This window comes from Notolabrus celidotus, chromosome 2 (genome assembly GCF_009762535.1).
Source record: "Notolabrus celidotus isolate fNotCel1 chromosome 2, fNotCel1.pri, whole genome shotgun sequence".
In the NCBI taxonomy this organism is placed as follows: Eukaryota; Metazoa; Chordata; class Actinopteri; order Labriformes; family Labridae; genus Notolabrus; species Notolabrus celidotus.
Window position 1 is genome coordinate 15,549,662 of NC_048273.1, and position 19,462 is coordinate 15,569,123.

Here is a 19,462-nt window from a genome sequence, read left to right on the forward strand (position 1 = left end):
CCACACTAGCAATAAAAACAGGTGACAATGTAATACAAATGAATATTCAATGTATTTTTGAATGAGGAGGTAGTGTTAGCAGCAATAATGACACACAGCAGTGCCTACATTTGACATTCACAATGTGTTCTTTCACTAATTAGCAGCCTAACTATTGACTGCATCAATGTTTGGATATCATCTTCACAAATGGGAACGTTTAGGCAGGTAAATACTCAAATTGACATTAACACAGACATATCTGGTAACAGCTAAGGCACTATAACACCATGCTTGTGCACAGTCAGTGGAAATATAAAGTGTGCCAACTAAAACTGCGGGAGTTGGACATCTATGAATTATTGAATCATTTGTGTGTGTGAGTGGAGGGGTGTCTGTTTACATGTAATAGATGATAGCGGCTGTACTTGATACCTCACTGAAACCATGTGAGGCCCTTTGTTAGCAACTAAAGGAAGAGATGATCTATTGTAAACATTTCATGCAGCAGTCAAAACTCATTATGATGCTTCCTTTTTGTGACTGAAGGATGAAGACCATTCAAGGAGTCGTTGTGGTGTAAACACGAAACCAGCAGAGACACTTGAGAGCCTCTGTCAAAACTGAGATTATGTCTCCTCAACCTGATTGTCTAACTGTGCAAAAACTTTCTCTTTCTTATTTGTAAGAAATGACAGAAACAAGTGAAGCATCACTGTACCTTTGCTCTAATGTCCACTGTCTGTCTGTGCTGCAGCCAGCAAAGGGTACGAACCTGGACCAAACAGCGTTTCATCCACTGAGAAAGTGCTCAGCCGCTCTTTACTCAGAGTGTGTGTGATGTCTTGGATCAGCTGCAGGTCTCTCTTCTCTCCATTGACATTTGCGTCTGACTGTTTTGATTTGATCTCTTCATGATGTGGCTCCTTCTGGCTGCTGTCGTCTGATCTGGACTCTGTCAATTCACTTATTTCTGTAACTTCCCGACTTTTTTCCAACATTTCATCCTTATCTTTGAAATCTAGACTTGCGTCTGTGTGCTGTGGTTGCTCTTCTGTCTTGGACGCAGACAGATCGGTCACTTCTTCTACAGCTGTCGGTTTTTCATTCAATTCGGCATCATCAGCAGTTTTTTCCTCCGTTTGGTTCTCTGGGATGCTCTCAGGTCTGCCACTGGTGACTGAAACAGGTGCACTAGCGATGCTTTCCACGACTGTTTTAGAAACATCTGCCTGATCTGTGTTATCCTGCGGTGTAGCCTCTTCAGCTTTGTCTTCCTCCAAAGAGCCCTGTCTCCCTCTGAGATCTTCTGACCTAATTTCCTGCCCATCAAGAGGCTCATTCAGCTCACTCTCTGTTTTCAGAATAAAGCCTTGAACCTCCGTTTCTTCTTCTACTTGTGGTGCATCTTTTTCTTGGTCCTTTTTACATGGTTCACCGTCTTTACCATCACTCTCTATGTCTAACTCATTGCTTTCCTCTTTGTTTTTGTCCACTGACTCATCCACATCTTGTGCGTGTTCCTGTTCCACAGTTTCAGACCCCTTAAGAAGACTCACTGATCTCTGTAGCTCTGTAGGTTGTGTCACTTCTTCCTTAGAGTTTGCTTCTGTAGTCACTTCCTTCAAGTCTTCCATAGGTTCAACAAATGTCTCAAAAAACTTGGATGTTTGATGCACATTTACCCAGTTTGTGACCAGATCCTCTCTGGCTAAAACATCTGCAGTTTCTTCAACTACAGCAGCCTTCTCCTCTGTTTTATCAGCCTCATTTTCTTGTGTTGGTTGTTCTGACTGAGCTTGAGGCTTAAGCAGGACGCTTGCTCCTTCCTCAGAGGCCTTGCTGGCCTCCTCTGTGTCTCCGTTTTCTCCATCTGCAGCAGAGAGGTCAGCGGCAGCAGTGTTGTCGTCTGTGTTTGGGTGCTTGTGCATGTGGTTGTCGGACAGGGCAGTGGACCTCTCTGATTTCAGAGGTGTCTCATCTGAATCTGCAGCTGTAGGTGTTGTAGACTGAACCTGATCAGCTGAGGAAAACACTATCACCTCGTTGATATTTTCCTGGCTGTTGCTCTTTTTGATCTCTCTGTTTTCATAATCAGCCTCAGATAAATTGGCGTTTTCATCTTGTTTTGTTTCCTCAACATCTTGCATTATGTCAGATTCAGATTCCCCTTTTAAATCAGCGCCTGATTCCTCCAGCTCTGAGTCTTTTTGGCCAGATTGATCCTGCTTTTCTACATTGTCATCCTCCTCTTTAGCTTCAGTTTCAGCCTCAGCCCTGTCAGAAGCCTGAGCGCTGACATTTTCATGTTTTTCAGCACAGTTTACAGACTCTGCAGTTACTTCATCTTCCCTCTGTTCTTCTGTTTTTCTCTCATTTTCCATTTGCTCTGCTGTTACAACACCATTTTCTCCCTCAGTTTGAGCCTCTCCTTCAACCTCCTGAGGTTGACTCTCTTCTCCAGTAGAAATCTCTCCATTTTCAGCATTAATATCTCCCTTTTCATTGTTGTCAGTTTTGTTCACTACATCTTCAGCTTCTATTGTACTTAGCATCTCTGCTGTCATTACAGTCACAAGTGCTGCATTTACTGCAGCCTCTGACTCAACATTGTCATCTGATTCTTTCACACTATCTTCATCCACGTCTGCGTCTGTCCTTTTTCTAGGCTCTTTTTCCTTCTCAGATTTTTCTTCCACCTCCACAGTCGTATAAGTCACCACCTTTGTCTCTTGAGATTCTTCATGATCTCTAGTCTTTACTGTCTCACTTTGATCCACTTTGTTCACTATCTGATCCTTCTTTTGTTCATCAGCAGCTGTGATTGTCTCAGCTGCATTAGCTATTATTACAGCTGCGGCTGCTTTTTCTATCAGTTCTTCCTCGTCGTTTTTATTCTTGATACAGTCACCATCCTCATCATTCTCTGTCTTTTCTGATGGGTCAGCCTTCTCTTCTTTTTCACATCTTTTCTCCTCACTGTGGGTTTTCTCAGCCTGCTCCTCATTTGAAACATTTTCTGTCTTTTCCTCTGTCTTACTCTCAATGTTCGTCTCTTCTTCTGTTCGATCTTTAGCATGCATTTCACTTTCCTCAACATGTTCACTCTCTGTTGTCTCATCTGCATTTGTTTTCTTTTCTTCTTCCTTCCCTTCCTCTTCAGATTTCCCCTCCTCTTTCTCATCAGAATTTTCAGTCTGCTCTTCTCTCAGATCTCCACTATCCTGTTGATTGTCATCCTCACAAGCCTCTAGCGCTAACAACAGCTCTTCTTGAATATATTTAACACTCTCCTCTTTTGCATCATCTTCACTTGTATCTGCAGTTTTTTCATCTGGGGTGTCTCCGCTCCCCTCAGTGACTTCAGTTTTTGATGCCGCGGCTCCGTCCTCGTCGTCTCCCAGCTGACTCGTCTCTGTGCCAGTTACAGGTGCCTCTTCACAGCTGAGGGCCTCTCGCTCCTCTGAGGGCTCCGCTTTTATCTCCATTGTCTCGCTCGCTGTCATCGCCTCCGCCTCCGCAGTATCCGTCACTGCTGTCTCATCAGTCTCTTTATTCGACTCTGATACCGATGACTCATCCTCCATGCTGCTTTTTGCCCCTTGCCCTGTCTCTTTGGGATGCATGTCGGCCTCCCCTGCAGCCTTCTCCTCATTTTCCTCCTTATGCTCTGAGGCATCAACAGCCTTACCTGCTACATCTTCTTGAGCTTCTGGGGTCTTGTTATTCTCGAAAGTTACCTCTGTAGACACAGCAAGCAGAGCTACAGCTGCGACTTCTTTTTCATCTGATTTACTTTCCTCTGCTGGGGTTTCGTCCTCTTCTAATGCAACTTTTTTATCTTCCTCCTCTACTTTGACCTCCTCTTCTTCAGTAGTTTCACTGTTCTCTGGCGGTTCTTGTTTAGTGTCTTCTGCTTGTTTTTGCTCGAGCATGGTTTCCTGATCCAGCACAGCCACAGCTACAGCTAAAGCAACAACACCTTCCTCACATTTCCTCTCCTCTTCGTCAGTCTTTGGTTCTTCTATCAATGCCACTCTTTTCTCTGCAGTTGCATCTGCAAATCAAATTGAGAAAATCAGTAAGGTAACATTTTTTTCAGTGCACAAGTTGTTTTTGGTTCACAAATTTGGAACTATAATCTGGTACCCTTGTGATCCCGGTCACAGCCTCTCCCAGTGGACTCGACAGTGTCATCCGTGCTGGTGTCGCTCAGTTCAGGCTCAGAGCTGCACTGGGACTCCTTCAGTATCGCCTCTGCAAGCTTCTCCTGCACAGATTTGGCTTTCGAAGGAAAAGAAACACACCACACACTCTGATATAAGTTAATGTTTGAACCAGCACAGATTGACCTTTATAGTGGCCACCCATGGTGTCTCATGATGTCCGAAAGTTACAATAAATAAAAATCAGGTTTGGATAATGCAAAAGTAAACACAGGAGGAACTAAATGACGAAACATACAGACTCAAATGAAAAAACACACCTTTAATTTTTTTTTAGAGGAGGCAACATAACATGCAAAATTATAAAAAAAAACATGCATGGAAAGAAAAAAACACATATACAGTACATAAATCAAAACACAACCAAAATGGCAACACAAAGCAAACCTAAGAGACAAACTCCTACTTTAGATCTATTATGTTCCTTTAAGAACATGACAATGAAACTCTTGTGTGATAAAAAATGAAAGACAGAAAATCATTGAACTTTGGCACTTAAGTGTTTGTGCACAAAACAGCAGCAGCACAGTTTGAAAATACATTTGTTTAACTGTTTAACTCTGGTTTGACCATAGACTGTATAAATAATGGGCGTGGTATCCGTGAGGTCACCCATCCGTTTCTGAAGCGCTGTTTTGGAGCCAATTATCGGCGGGTGCCATATTGGAAATGCTTAACTCAACCTAACTACTGTCAAGCTAGTGTGAGGTAAAGAGGCGGGCTTTGAGCCTCCTCGCCAACAGCTATAGGGTGCCCACCTGTCAGTCAAGTCAGTCATGTCATTGGGCAAAACTCGTAAAATTAATATCTTCTGAACTGTTGCGTTCTAACAAAATTCACCCCCGGTACAGTGTGTGCTGATGGAGAAATTAGTTATTCAGACCTAAGCCGTTATTTTGACCCAGGCTGTAAACATGTTTATTATTACTGTAAAGATCGTCTTCTTTGAATTGGTGTGTATGTGGTTTCCGGTCTTTCTGCAGCCAGCCGACATAGACGCTCAATGAACTGCATTTTATAACACTTCCACATGGGCTTCCTATTTTGAGACCGGAGGTTGCCGCTTTGGTTTGACTCATGATACAAGTTCTAAAATGTTGTGAGTTTAATATTTAAAAAATGGAAAGAAAAGTGAGTAAGTAATCTATACAGTTGATTTGCACAAGATCTTTAAAGCTGCAAAATTCTGTCTTTTTTCCCACTAAAGAACTTGTGGTGTAGTATATCTGAAGTATGAAAATGTATATACATTTACCGGTATATATCTACATCAGTGTCATAATCATCCTTTTCCAACTAGATCTGAACTACTTTACATTTTCCATTTACTTTCTGAACCACATTTGAATGTTAACTGGATTCTTATAAGTTTCATTCAATAAGAACTGCTGCACTAATAAAGGTCACACACGTTAGCATCTTAGAGGATTTCTGAAAATGTTGAATAAAAATAAAGTTTGGCTTCCAAAAGGCTCAAAGAAAAGATCGTCACACACAACCAGAACAGAGTAAGAAAGAAAAAAACAGGCAAGTCATTTTTCCACTATTACATATTCCAAAGTCATTGTTATTTTGAATATCATCATAAGTGTCACTGTTTGACAGTACTTTGACACAGCTGCTCTGATACAGACTCACACAAAGTGGTCTTGATTACAGCTCTGCTCGTGATAATAGTGGAAAAACCTCCATACCAGATGGAACCATTTTCTCACTCCGGTGAAAGATCCACACCTGTATCTATGGGTTCATACTCACCCCTCTCCTGTTCCTCCTCTTGTTTATTCTCATGTACCATTATATCCACCTCCTTTTCCCCTGAGGTGTCGTCACTCTGTTTATTCTTGTTGCCAGACGGGACGCTGGTGTCAGAGATGTCTATCTCCGTGCTCTCCCCTGCACTGTTTGGTACGTCTGAGTCTTTAGGTGCAGCCGGCTCTGCCTCAGTTGTGGGGTCTTCTTCTGGTTGTGGATCATCTTTTTCATCTGGTGGAACAGCAGCTTCCTCTTCATCCACCTCTGTGGGTTGTTCTGTTTTGTCTTCTTCTCTTGTAGTGGTTTCAGTGTCACTGTCCGCCCGCTCACTGCCAGATAAGCTGGAACCTGAACGTGACTTTATGTCTTTTGTGCAAAATAAATAGGGTGTTAAAAAGTCGTAAACAATGAAAATCCCTCTCCTAAAACCTAACATATACTGTTTGTATACAGTATTCAGGGATTTACTAGCTTACACATGGCAAATTCGATATAATTTACATTAAAGTGAGGGCCTGATTTAAATCAGGGAACCAAAGACTGGCCAAAACTAGTGCTTTAAGATGCAGAGTGATTCTGTTTCTCTTTTTTTAAAGCAGTTTTAAATAAATAAATACAGTTAATATGTTAAAAAAGGAGATTTCACCCACCATCCTTCTCATTGTCATCTTCAGTCTCAGAGTCTTCTCTCTCTTTCGCCTTCCTCTCCGTGTCAACAGATGGAGATGTCGGTTTTCTTTCCTTTGCCTCTGTATCTTCTGCAGGACCTTCATCGTCTGCCTCAAAGTCTTCCTCATAATCTGAGGAAGAAGACTTCATTTGAAACACACAGTATGGGAAATGGTTTAAAAGTGTTTGTTTTCTACTTCAGTCATTGTACCATCTCTGGCTTCAGCTGCTTTTTCCCCTTTAACCTGCATCTCTGTGTCAGCCTGTGGTGGGCTGGTTTCATACTCTGAATGGGATCCCCTCCTCTCTGTTCTCATCTCAGGAGCTTCTTTTAGGGTGATGGCTGACTCCTCTTTTCCTTGATCCTCTTTGACCCTCTTTGGTGGAGGAGTAGGCTTTTTGTCCAGTCCCATGGCTATGATGCACCTACACAAATGTGCAACAACTCTAAGAACTCATTTCCCATTGAAAGTGAATTACTCTGCTTTATTGCCAAGGGTTAGAAAGGTGATCAATACCACTCTAATTTAAACCTTTTAAGCATGTGATAACACAATAAGCTTGTTAACTGAACAAGCAATATTGTTATTCATCTATAGTCCTACTTTACATAACTTCTTCACTTTTTTCACATATTGTTCCACCGACCTCTTTACTAACTTTGATGTTTACAATCTGTGATATAATACTCTCATGCCTCAGTGTGCTTTCAAAAGAAGGCCTTACTTGTAGCAGGGAGAAGCGCCTTCTACACTGCAGAAGCCAAAGTGTCCATGCCTGCCTCCGAGCCTGGAGCCCTTCCTGTGTTTGAACTCACAGCAGGAGCTAAGCCTCTCAACTTGCAGCCCATTCAGGAAGAAAGTCAAGCTGAAGGGGAACCCTCGGTGTCGCCTTGAAATGAACTGGAAAGTCTCTGAAGGAAGGCATGAGAGTGGAGATGTGAAGCAGGAGGACTGTGGAGCTGAAATTGATCCAACCTGTGACTTTGGTGTTGCAGAACAACATCATGAAGCATCCTTCTAAAATTAAGATACATAAAAAATGTTATTTATAGACTGGCTGACCTTTTTAGAGTTAGTTGCATGTACAGGTACACTCCCAGGATTTGCTTCATGTATATGTATACAAACACAAAACTGCACTGTTTTGACCTGCTACTAACATGCTGCCAAGTGGACTGTGATAACTACAGGTTGGTTTTTTTTCACTGTAAACAGACTCTTCTTCATCTACAATATCTCGCTCCACTTCAATTCTGCACCTACTTAAAGCCGCTCACTTCGGACTGGATCAAACAGGAAGTGTGTTAATCTCAGGTGTAAACAGGACCACAGATCTCCACACTGACCTCCCTCGCGAAGCTTGCCCTTATAAACACACAGGTTCTCTCCTCCACAGTGTTGCTGAAACACCTTGATCTCATCCCTCATGTCGCTCAGGTCGTGGGAGAGATGAACCGTTTTGCCGCAGTACATCATGTTCACACATACTCTACTCTGGTGCACAGAGCTCCTCAGCATAGGGGGGTCCTAGAAAGAAAAAAGGCTGGTTGGAATATGTTCTGTATCATTTGAAGCCAATTTGGGAGAAAAAAACATTTCATAAAACTTAAAATAATGAGACTGCTCTAGGGTTGGGCGATAATTTGATAATGATAATTATTGATATATCTAAACCTGTAATTATAATCCCAACCAGTGGAAAGGGAGGGGACACTAGTTGCCACCCAACATTAGACAGAAGAAGAAAAGCAGCCAATCATGTCGCAGGGTGAGAGCCATAGCAGGCTTAAAGACGTTTGGAGCAGAATATATACACAGCTGAAACGAGCGACACCGACTCAAAGCAGAGCCATTAGTCTATCACTGTGCTGACTCAGCGTTAACCATTACCTTACTGCATTGAATTAAATATACTTTCAAGATGTGGGTAAAGGAAGAGCAGAAGAGACAACTTCTGCCGTGCATTTTGAACTTGTTTAATGTCCACCGTTTCCATGATGCATTAACTGCACTGTGGGAAACAATATCAATCTGCCCTTAACCCTTAGTAATCTTAAAGGGGAGTGCACTAGAGCTGTAGTCAGGCCTTAAAAGTTAGACCTGACCCGAGCCCGACAGAACTCTGCCCGAACCCGTTCAAACCCGAATGACCTAGATTTTTTTAAAGCCCGAACCCGTTTACTAGTCCGACTGCCCCAACATTATTCATTACTGATCTGGCTAGTTTTACGAGTTTTGGGTAGGATGGTCTGTTGATCTTCCACCAGCCCAGAACATCGGTTTCATCTTCCATGACAGTCGTTTTAATGTATTGAGATACCTCGTCATCTTCCCAGTCAGCTCTGCTCTCCGTACATTTTCCCACTCCTCAAAATTCGCTCTTTTTGCCGGAGGATAAGCGGGCTCGTCACTGCAGAGCTCTGGGTTTCGAGTCTCCACATCTTGTCGTGCACCTGCAGCACCGTGCACAGCTTGCAGAAGAGTGCGGGCATGAGCATGTAGAGCCTCCCTGTCTGAGTGTGACAACATTCTCAGCTGGTTACATTTTGGCCAGAGGAATGATGCGATCTTATAGAGGTCCTGTATAATTACTTTATGCGCAAGCCAGTGCTCGTGCCGTTGACGCACGACTGCTTGCTGAGGGGAGTCCAGATTCACCTGACGGCTCATTTACCCTGCAAGCTCGAGCCCGACCCGAGCCCTTGTAAAATGATAGAAATTATGATTGAACCCGACCTGACAAATATCTTCAGCTCTGGAGTGCACTACTCAAAACAATACTGGGACTGACACACAGTATGAATTTTATATATGTTTGTTTTAAATTTGAATCAAATTATGCAAATTACCTCAAGCTGAGAGAAATAAGAATCTACAAACTAAAACTTCACACAAATCTCAAAAACCTGCTTCCTGTTAACACTGTCAAACAGAGCTTATTTCACTCAGGACCAAAAATCTGCCTTTAAATATAAATGAAATAATGATTGGATATTTATCGTGATAATAATCAATATCAACTGATATGAAAAATGTTATTGTCATAACATCTTTTTCAATATCGCCCAGCTCTAGACTGATCTTCAGATGTAGGTGCTAACAGAGTCAGATATGCAAATATTTTACATTTTGGGATAGACTTTGAGTAGCTGAGGTAGATACCTCGATGATGTCGGCTCCACTAGAGGCGGTAGTAGGTCGCAGTCTACGTCCTCTTAGTGTGCCGCTGGGATTGACCTTTAAACCCCTCTCTTTTCTTTTGGTAGGTGGAGGCACAGGGGTGACAAAGTTGTTGATGACTGGGAGGCAGTAGGGTGAGAGGCCATTGGGGGCTTCTGTTGTGTTAAATTGTCTACGGGACTCTCTGTACACCTGGAAAAGAAGTTAACAAAGACATATCGTAAGAAGATGTTATCATGTTCTTTTCATGCTTATGAAAACAGTAACTTTTAGTGAAGAGAGAAGTTTTTTGGGTAGGTGTTTGTCTACTTAAAAAGCATGTTTCTTCACCCTGAAGGTTGAAACGATGTGAGCACATTTAGAAAACACTGGTCTCAATCTGGAACTTAACCCAAAATAAAAAACCCTTTGTGCAATTGTTGACAGTCATGGATGAATGAATAAGTGTGTGTCTCATGTGTCACCATCTCACAGTGCAGTTGAATGGCTGGTTGTTCTCAGTGGAGGACTCATGGTGTCTGTAAGGGGAGCTGCGTCTCAGAGAGGCTGTGGTGCTGTTACTGTGGATTGGCTTCAGGCGCACCGGCCTCTGCATCTTCCCTGGAGCCGTGTTGGGACGAGAGGAGCCCGGCTGAGGCATACACAAGACACACAAACACACAATGACACACACATGCACAAGGTCAGCAGTCTGCTAATTACAAACTCTGTCGGCTTTTGAAACAGGAACCTCTACCTCTACTGGAGCTGGGTGATATTAAATAAGATGTTATCACGCAAAAAACGTTTCGAATCAGTTGATATAGATAATTATCACGCTAAATTATCAAATCATGATTTCATCTAAATTTAAAGGCAGATTTTTTTCATGAGTGAAGAGACCAGTTGGTTTGTTAGCTTGTACCATGCTCTTCCTCTACCCTTATCCTGAAAGTTATTCAATTGAGTGTATGAAGTTAATAGCTGACGCCGGATCTACCCAGTGTGTTAGACTAATGACTCTGCTTTGAGCTGGTAGGTTTTGAGTGTTGCTGTCGCTCATTTCAGCTGTGTTTACATTCCGCTCCAAACGTCTTTAAGCCACGCCTATGTTTTCTAATGTTTTCTTTTCCTGCTTAATGTACAGTGGCTACTAGCGTTAAGGCACATTAGCAGAGTGGCACTGACACTGGCACCCCTTGAAATCCAATTGGCCACCCCAGGGGCCACCCCAAAATCCTAAACTATGATTGGCTGTTTGCCTTGTCAGAGGTGGGGTTTCTGTTAAAATCTATAATTTGGGATGAGTTAAAAGGCTGACAGTAGATTTCTTTATTAGTGCCCTCAAATGTGACTTTGAAAAAACATCTTTTGTAAGTCCTTAAAGAATTAAGCTTCGAAGATGTATGCCACTTTGTCATGTTTTTTTTTTAAGTCAAAAGGAATATAATAACTGTTTAGTACTTTAATAAATTTAGGTTGTGAAGACAGAAAGGGTAAATGTTATTTATTTGTAAATGCACTGGCAACCCCTGCCTATGTGAGCCTCAGTTGAACCAAAATACTAATATAAGTCATTACTTTTTGCATTATGTTATTTGACAAAATAGCAAGTAACATAAAAAATAATAGAAATAGTTTTATGACTTCTTTTTTGATTTTCTCATGTATCATCAGACGTGTCTAGTATGTTTTAGGTACTGTAGATCAGAATCAGAATCAGCTTTATTGTCGTTGTACGTACAAGTACAATGAAATCTCGTCTCACTCCTCTCCGTTTAAAAATAAGAATTCAACAAGAATATATATAGAAAAAAATGTCCATCAGAGACGACGGCTTGGCCATAATTCTCCTGTCAGCCACCACCTCCACAGGGTCCAGGTCTGAGCTGGCTACCTGAAGTTCATCTTTCCCTTGAATAACATTACATATGTCTTTGTAATGCACATTGTTGGACACATCAGGGAAACTGTAGTAACTCAACTCAAATTATGTAACATTATTTTTTATAGTCTACTCTTTTTTTCTCATTGCTATAATTATATAAAATTCTTCTTGTTTTGTTTCTATATTTCATGATGAATGGATCAGTTTATGTGTTGACATGCACATGAGAAATCTTTCCAAAAGATCACTGCTGCTGTACAATGTGTTTCAAACAAGCCTCTACCTGCCGAGGTGAGATGCCTCCAGACTAAAGATGACAGAGACAGGGTAAACCCAGAGATCAAGACCAGGATTACCTGCTTTACTTACTCAAGATTCAACATCCATGACTTTTTATGTTTCAGAAAAAGCTTGTAATCCCAAGAGTAACCCTAACCCAAACAGAGGCTGAGACTGTTCTTCAAATGTAAGTAGAAGTGTGAACATGCCAACAATCTGCATGCACTGGTAATTATCTAACTCCTGATGCACACTGAAACAAATCACCATTTCTTGTTAACTGAACCTGAATTGTGGGTTTTGGTTTGAACTGTGTTTAACTAACTGTATTGTTTATCTATTTGTCCATCAAAAATAATACCTAGACCAGAGCTACAATTTAAAAGAAGCCTTATATCATTATCTGGAAAAACACAGCTCTGATTGACCTTTGCATCTCAAACTGACAGATAAAAGATTTATAACTAAAGGTTGAGGTTTTTCACTCAGACATGATGTCTGAACTTTTTTGTGGTATTTAAAAAAACCTTCTTTGCATAATGTGGAGGCCATAATTAAAGGTCAAAGACACTTGATTAATTAAGTGCATCAGAGGTGCTCCTGATTGGCCAAAGGGGGGCCTCAATGATTCACATGCATATTAAAATGTGATATTAAAGCAATGTATCTGTTCAGCTTTGACTCACAGACTCAGAGGATTCAGAGTGCTCCCCTTCTGGCCCAGAGTGCTGTTTTCGGATGCTCCGAGCACCCGTTGGCGGGCGTGGAGACAGGATGCGAATGAGTTCTTCTTCATATCTTTTAGAGCGTTCAACCTTTAAAAAAACATTGACATTATCAATAATTTCTTAAGTTGCAATTTATGAAGGCCTAATGTATGAACTGTGATAAACATATGAAAACTTACATGGGCAGATTAATATTAGATTCAAGAGTCCTGAATTTACAAATAGAGCAGCGGAGCAGTGTTCAAATGTAAATGATGTACCTTGATCTTGTGCACTCTTTCCCTCCTTGCAAACTCCTCCAGTTTCCTTTTGATCTCGATTTGATGGACACGCTGTATGGAAGGAGCACAGATCTAATTAGCATAATATTTGATGCAAAGACACATACAGTTTAGCAGACAGTGCTTTGTTTCCTCTGATACTCTTGTGTTTCTCCCACCTCCATCTCCAGCACCTTGTGGAAAATGGCCTGGGCCAGGCATTCTCGAACGTGTCTCTGGTGGGCTCTCTGGACCAGCTTGTGCCTGTACTCCTTATCTGGAACAATACGCCCGCTCCGGGTGATCTGATAACAACAATAATCTCAATCTCTATAGATTTTTGAAATGATTAAGAGAGGCTTTTTTAGAACAGTGTCACAAACAGACCCAAATAATATTTAGTTAATCAGCTCCTCGACGTGAGTAAAGGGTCCCTACATTAACAAAATATTATGACCAGGAGATTTTCTCTCTGCTTTTCTCCCTAGTGTGAACTACACAGATCTAATCTGTTCATCTGTACATCAATGCAGAAGTCAGGATTTAGCAAATACAAATGCAAAATTTTTATTTAAATCTGGAACCACTTTCTATTTCCCTAGCAATGACATTTGTTTACTCTCCACATCAGCCACAGCAATCTTAGTTATATCTGAAAAACTTCCTTAACAGTAAACAGTTGTTGAATAAAACCCAACCAATATTAGATAAACAGATTTGTTTTGGCCTGTAAGACAAGCATGCAGACTTGTCTGATTCTCAAACCAAGATCATTTAAAATTCAAGTTCCAAAAACATTGGGTAACGTTGGGTAACGTTTAGTAATGTTGGGTAATGTCATTTAAAAACAGAATTTGATGGTTTGCAAATTATTTAAACTCCAAATGTCATTAAAAACATTCAAAAACAGTAGTAGTAGACAACTGTTGAATCTCCAACTTTGAATGTTTTATGAAAAAATACACACTAATTTCAAATGTCATGCCAGCAATATGTTTCAAAATAGTGTCCTCTTTACATGGAACAGTTTTAATCTGCATTTGTTAATGAAATAACACACTGTGTTCACAGATAATGTTTTTTGAAGTGATTTGGAGCTCATGCAGTGATTTCCACTACAGAGTCATGTCTGTTTTTAATGCAATGCCACCTGAGGGCCCAAAGATCACGGTCACCACAGTATTGGTTTTCGGCTTTGTCTCTTTAGAGAGATTTCTCCAGATTCTCTCAATCTTTTTGGTAAACCTCTTCCAATCTCTACTTCTGACAGACATAAACAAACAACCTACAAATGTAGTATTCTGTAAGTACTGCACACTACATACTCCGTTTGAAGGTATTATGTAGTATGACAGCTCTGTTGGATCTGTTTTGCAGTATGCTGGGCCGGTTTAGGAAAGTGGAAGTAAACAATTTTGCTCTTGTTCACATATTGAATACTACAAAGGGAATTTTGGCTGAATCAGTATGTACTGCTAGTATAGTAGGCAGTTTCGAAAACAGCCTCAGTCTCTCTGTAATTTCCCCCTTTTTTTTATAACCAATCATGTCACTGATATGTTGCAAATTAAACCTAATTAGCTGGAAGATATTCCTTAAGGTGTTTTTTTTTTAGCACACAACCTTTTTTCTTTTGTTGTCCCTGACTCTTTTAGGGAACATGTTTAGAAACATTAGCATATATCTTTCTTAAAACAATATAATTTTCCAGTTTTAACATTTGATGTGCTGTCTTTGCACTGTAAAAAAAACATCAAGATATATGCAGAAAGGAACATTCAACTTTAAATGTTACTTGTTTAACTATACAAGTTCAATTCTGTAATGTTTGTCTTCTTGAATACTGTTTAAAAAATCCTTTTTCTCCCATAACCGTGAGTTTGGAAAACCAAAGCCCTTCAACAATAACTTCAACATTTTTTGTTTCAATACAATCCCACGTTTATCTCTCCACTCTCCAAGTGTCAGAATCAGTTATTAAAACTTCCAGTGTGTTCATCTCAATCCAGAAGAATGAATTTAAGGGTTGTTGAAATTCTCAACCACAATATAGAGGTGTCAACAGTGATAGGTATGGCTCTGATCATCATCCTCATCATCACCAGCCTCCTCCTCCTCTACGTACCAGTCCAGCTCTCTGTAGATGCCTCCTGATGCGAGTGTTGCTGAAGTATCCAGCTAGGTGTTTGTCTGTGAGGCTGTTATAGGCTGAGATGAGACTACAGAAACAACACAGATAAAAACACAGAAACACACTGAATTAATCCCAGACAAAGAAACTTCCATTCTAAAAGAAGAGGGAGTCAGTTTGCCCTCCACATGAGTAACATGAGACTTGTTGATTACAGTTAACAGAAAACCAGAATCTCAATCAAATGGTTTAGTGTGGCACTACACCATGTTTATTTGTCGTCCTCATTAATGACACATCAGGCCGGTCTGCAGCACACTTGCTCTCTGAAAGTGTTTTTTTTCCAACACAGGTTTGATTTCCTCCAGTGTTTGTCTGCGAGACAACAGGATCTCACTACTATAGGGTCTGTTACCAGTGTCTGATTACATGCAGGATTTAGACAGGATGGCACACTTAACCCTGTCAGCCTCTTCTTTGTGCACCTGACTCGTTTGTCTATTGAGCTCTTCAGCTTTGGCTGCCAATGGTGTTATTAACTGTATTGTGGTGGTTTGACTATCAGCTGTCATATAACATGATACTTTCTCTGAGTCAGGTCTGCTTACAGAAGGCACACAGAGGACTTTGTTTGAACTTTATATTGTTTTAATAATAATAATAATAATAATAATAATAATAATAATAATAATAATAATAATGATAAATTTATTTGTATAACATTTTTTAAAAGAAATGTTTACAAAGTGCTTTGACAAGCAAAGCATGGCAGGATTCAACAAAGCATGACATAGCAGGATTCAACAAAGTAGACATGGCAGGATTCAACAAAGACAAAAATCAACCTTTGACAGAGAGGATTGTAGGAATTCTAACAGTGCAAAAAAAAGAAGAGATTTAAAAGATGTCACTGACTTTTTGACCTGTTCAATGTTGACAGCTGCTAATGTCTCCTAAACTAGTTTATCAAAATTACTTTATTATCTCTACAAACCAAACATACTCTGTTTAAGTCATGTTATTGTAAAGACACCAAAAATATTGAGATTTAAGAGGCAGGAGTTTTGGAATTTGGGGAATTTTTTCTTTATTTAAAAACAAAATTAGCATTCTCTGTTGACTAATTATTAAAATTGTTAATTCGAAATATCAATCTATCAGTCAATCTTTATTTGTATAGCGCCAAATCTCAACAAACGTTAGGCGCTTTTACAAAAAATAGTAGATCTAGACCGTACTCTATGTTTTAAATTATTATTGACTAAGACCCAACACCAAAACAGGACACGATCCAGTCCTCTTGTACCGTCAGAACTCGATCTTATCTCATCTTAATCCATCATGAGGATTGCACCTTGTAGTATATTTAGCGAGTTACAGCGTCAGGAAAAACTTCCTTTAAACAGGCAGAAACCTCGAGCAGAACCAGACTCATGTTAGACAGCCATCTGCCTCGTCCGAGTTGGGGTTGGAAAGAGGGATAGAGGAAAATAAGAGAGAGTTGAAAACGTATCAATCAACCCTTCAGTTCTTTTGTGAGAAACACTTTCAAAGGGAACTAGAATGAACTCGTGACAAAACACCGAAACACTCAAAACAAGTTGTAGTTGAATTTGCTGAAAGCACTTTGGGTATTTTTGGTCTGGCTTACCAACTTGTACAAAAGCGTGAAACTAGCATGTGTATTGAGTCAACCTGTAGTAGTAGTAGGACTCAGCATACTGCCTCAGAAGTGGCTTTGTTGCCATGATACCGGACTTTTTCCAAGCATACAGTTGAGTAATTTTAGGTAGGTGTATTTCTTTGCTCCATTGGGACACATTGGTTGTCTAGCCCAGGGGTTCTCAAACGTTTCGGACCACGCACCGCAAAATATTGGTGCCAAAGACTTGTGACCCCCACTGTCCCTCGAAGTGATTAATGTAACTTCATACTTCATTTAGCTGGTCTGCAGAAAAGTAGCCACCTACATGCACATGTGGCTGTGTTTCCTATGCTGTTATGAATTAACCGCTGCTACTGATACTTTTGTTAATTAACTGTAAACTAACCCAAACTCTAACCCTAACCTTAGAGTCATCTAAAGAAAGGCAGAAAACTAATGAAAGAAATGTATTATAGTATGGTGCTATTTGTACTTTTCTTTTCTTTTTTTGTTGTTGTTTGTGTTTTGGTTTCTCCTCTCCCTTCTTATTTTCATTTTATTTTACATTATTTTTTTATTTAATCTTGATCTTTTTAGGGAGCCTTTTTAACATCTGGAAAGGGACTACGGATGTAAACTAGCCTTTTGGCTAATTCTGGCATATTTACAGAAGGGTTAATTAATATGCATGGTCCTTTTAAATGAAAAATAAATAAATAGGGGTGCTGGTGGCCTAGCAGTCTAAGCGTCCCACGTGTAGAGGCTATAGTCCTCGTTGCAGAGGTTGCCGGCTCGACTCCAGGCCAGTTGACCACTCTCCCCCACATTTCCTGCCTCTCTGCTGTCTGCTCCTGTCTTCAGCTGTCCTATATAAAGACGAAAAAGCCCCAAAATATATCTTAAAAATAAATAAATAAAATGAAAATAAATATTTCTTAATGAATTACTTTTTAAAATATATATTTACATTAATGGCAATACACTAAATTTTAGATTACTTAACAAAAAAAAAAAAATCTCACGGCCCCCAAATAGTGTCTGGTGACCCCCAAGAGGGTCCCGAGCCACACTTTGACCATCTGTAAAAATCTAATTTAGTCTTGTTAACCTGGCTAAGCCCCTGCAGTGACGGTAAAGTTTATTTATTTTTATAAGATAATAATAAGACACTGTATAATTCTAGTAAACCCTTGTAGGGTTTGAAATAAAAATAGTAAACTTGCTAATTGAAAGACGTGATAGAACAACATGAATTCAGTTAATATTAAAATAAACATGCATCTCAGCTCCCTCCACTTCATAAAATGAAACATTTAGGACTTACCCCGGGTTGAGGTGACTCATGGTTTTACAGCTGACGCCTTCTCACGTCTGTCTTGTTATTTCAGGTAAAAGATGGGCTGTGAACTCTGTCTTCGTTCACAAATATCTGTGCCAGTGTGGAGTCAAATTGATCCTGCAGAGTTGTTATAAAGTGCAGCAGTAAATAGTCAGCTGAGCCGCAGTGAGGCTGCACTTCTCCCAGAGCGGAACTGATGACACTCAGCGGTTACCATGGTAGATCACGTGACCAATGAGGCTGGTGTCCACTTAGAGTCCCACTAACACCGAAACTAGTCTCACACACAACTCTCTCTCTCTGTCTGACCCCTTTATACTTAAAAAACACGAGTCATACTAGCTGCTAGACAAAGTGAAATAAATCTTACTTTTTATAAATGATGTATTTTAAAAATCTCATTACCACAGTTTATTTTTAATGCATTGTTTAGCACAGGGGTCCTGGAACTTTTTTGGCTCGTGTACCCCTTTTCAAAAACAAGTTCAGCCAAGCACCCCCTTGTATGGTGAGAAAAATGTTCCGGAAATATTCTGGACAAATAGCATGAATAAATGTATGCATATGTTTTCATTGATATGAAAGATGACACAAATTTTATACTTTTGTAGTGCAATATTTTTCGGAAATAATTAAAGATTGAGGCAGCTAGTATCTTTGATGGCCCAAGGAGAACACTGATTTATTTCTGTCAAACAAGAAGCATTTCAACCACATGTCCATTTTATGAATTAATATGTCCAATTTGGAAATTGTGCCCTATTTGATGTTGCATTTAAGTAAAAATGAAATGCTGTTGATAAAGTTGTTTAAATTAGATTTTTTTTTTCAATTTGTTGTGATGCAACTTTTGTACATTTGTCACGTACCCCTTAGAGTACTCCCACGTTCTGAGAATCACTGGACTAGTAGTTCTTTATTACTGCAGCTGGCCAAGATACAGTTAGTTAGTGAGTGAGTGAGTGAGTGAGTGAGTGAGTTAGTTATTAGTGAGTGAGTGAGTGAGTGAGTGAGTGAGTTAGTTAGTTAGTTAGTTAGTTAGTTATTAGTGAGTGAGTTAGTTAGTTAGTCAATTAGTTAGTTATTAGTGAGTGAGTGAGTTAGGTAGTTAGTTAGTTAGTTAGTTAGTAGTGAGTGAGTGAGTTAGTTAGTTAGTTAGTTAGTTAGTTATTAGTGAGTGAGTGAGTTAGTTAGTTAGTTATTAGTGAGTGAGTGAGTGAGTTAGTTAGTTAGTTATTAGTGAGTGAGTGAGTTAGTTAGTTAGTTAGTTAGTTATTAGTGAGTGAGTGAGTGAGTGAGTGAGTTAGTTAGTTAGTTATTAGTGAGTGAGTGAGTGAGTTAGTTAGTTAGTTAGTTATTAGTGAGTGAGTGAGTTAGTTAGTTATTAGTGAGTGAGTGAGTG

The 19,462-nt window shown here is 39.9% G+C and overlaps 1 protein-coding gene across 1 annotated transcript; it reads right to left on the minus strand.

The window, feature by feature from the left end:
- Positions 1–33: 33 nt before the first annotated feature.
- erich3 (glutamate-rich 3) lies at positions 34–18,255 on the minus strand. The gene is made up of 14 exons (XM_034701968.1): positions 18,046–18,255; positions 15,071–15,164; positions 13,125–13,250; positions 12,946–13,017; positions 12,644–12,772; positions 10,284–10,442; positions 9,794–10,003; positions 7,978–8,158; positions 7,356–7,542; positions 6,841–7,055; positions 6,611–6,760; positions 5,964–6,326; positions 4,129–4,263; positions 34–4,036 (listed from the first exon to the last, which is right to left on the minus strand). Exons 1-14 carry the CDS (start codon positions 18,063–18,065, stop codon positions 708–710), a joined length of 5,370 nt encoding a protein of 1,789 aa, XP_034557859.1. The 5' UTR covers positions 18,066–18,255; the 3' UTR covers positions 34–707.
- Between the last annotated feature and the right edge of the window lie 1,207 nt (positions 18,256–19,462).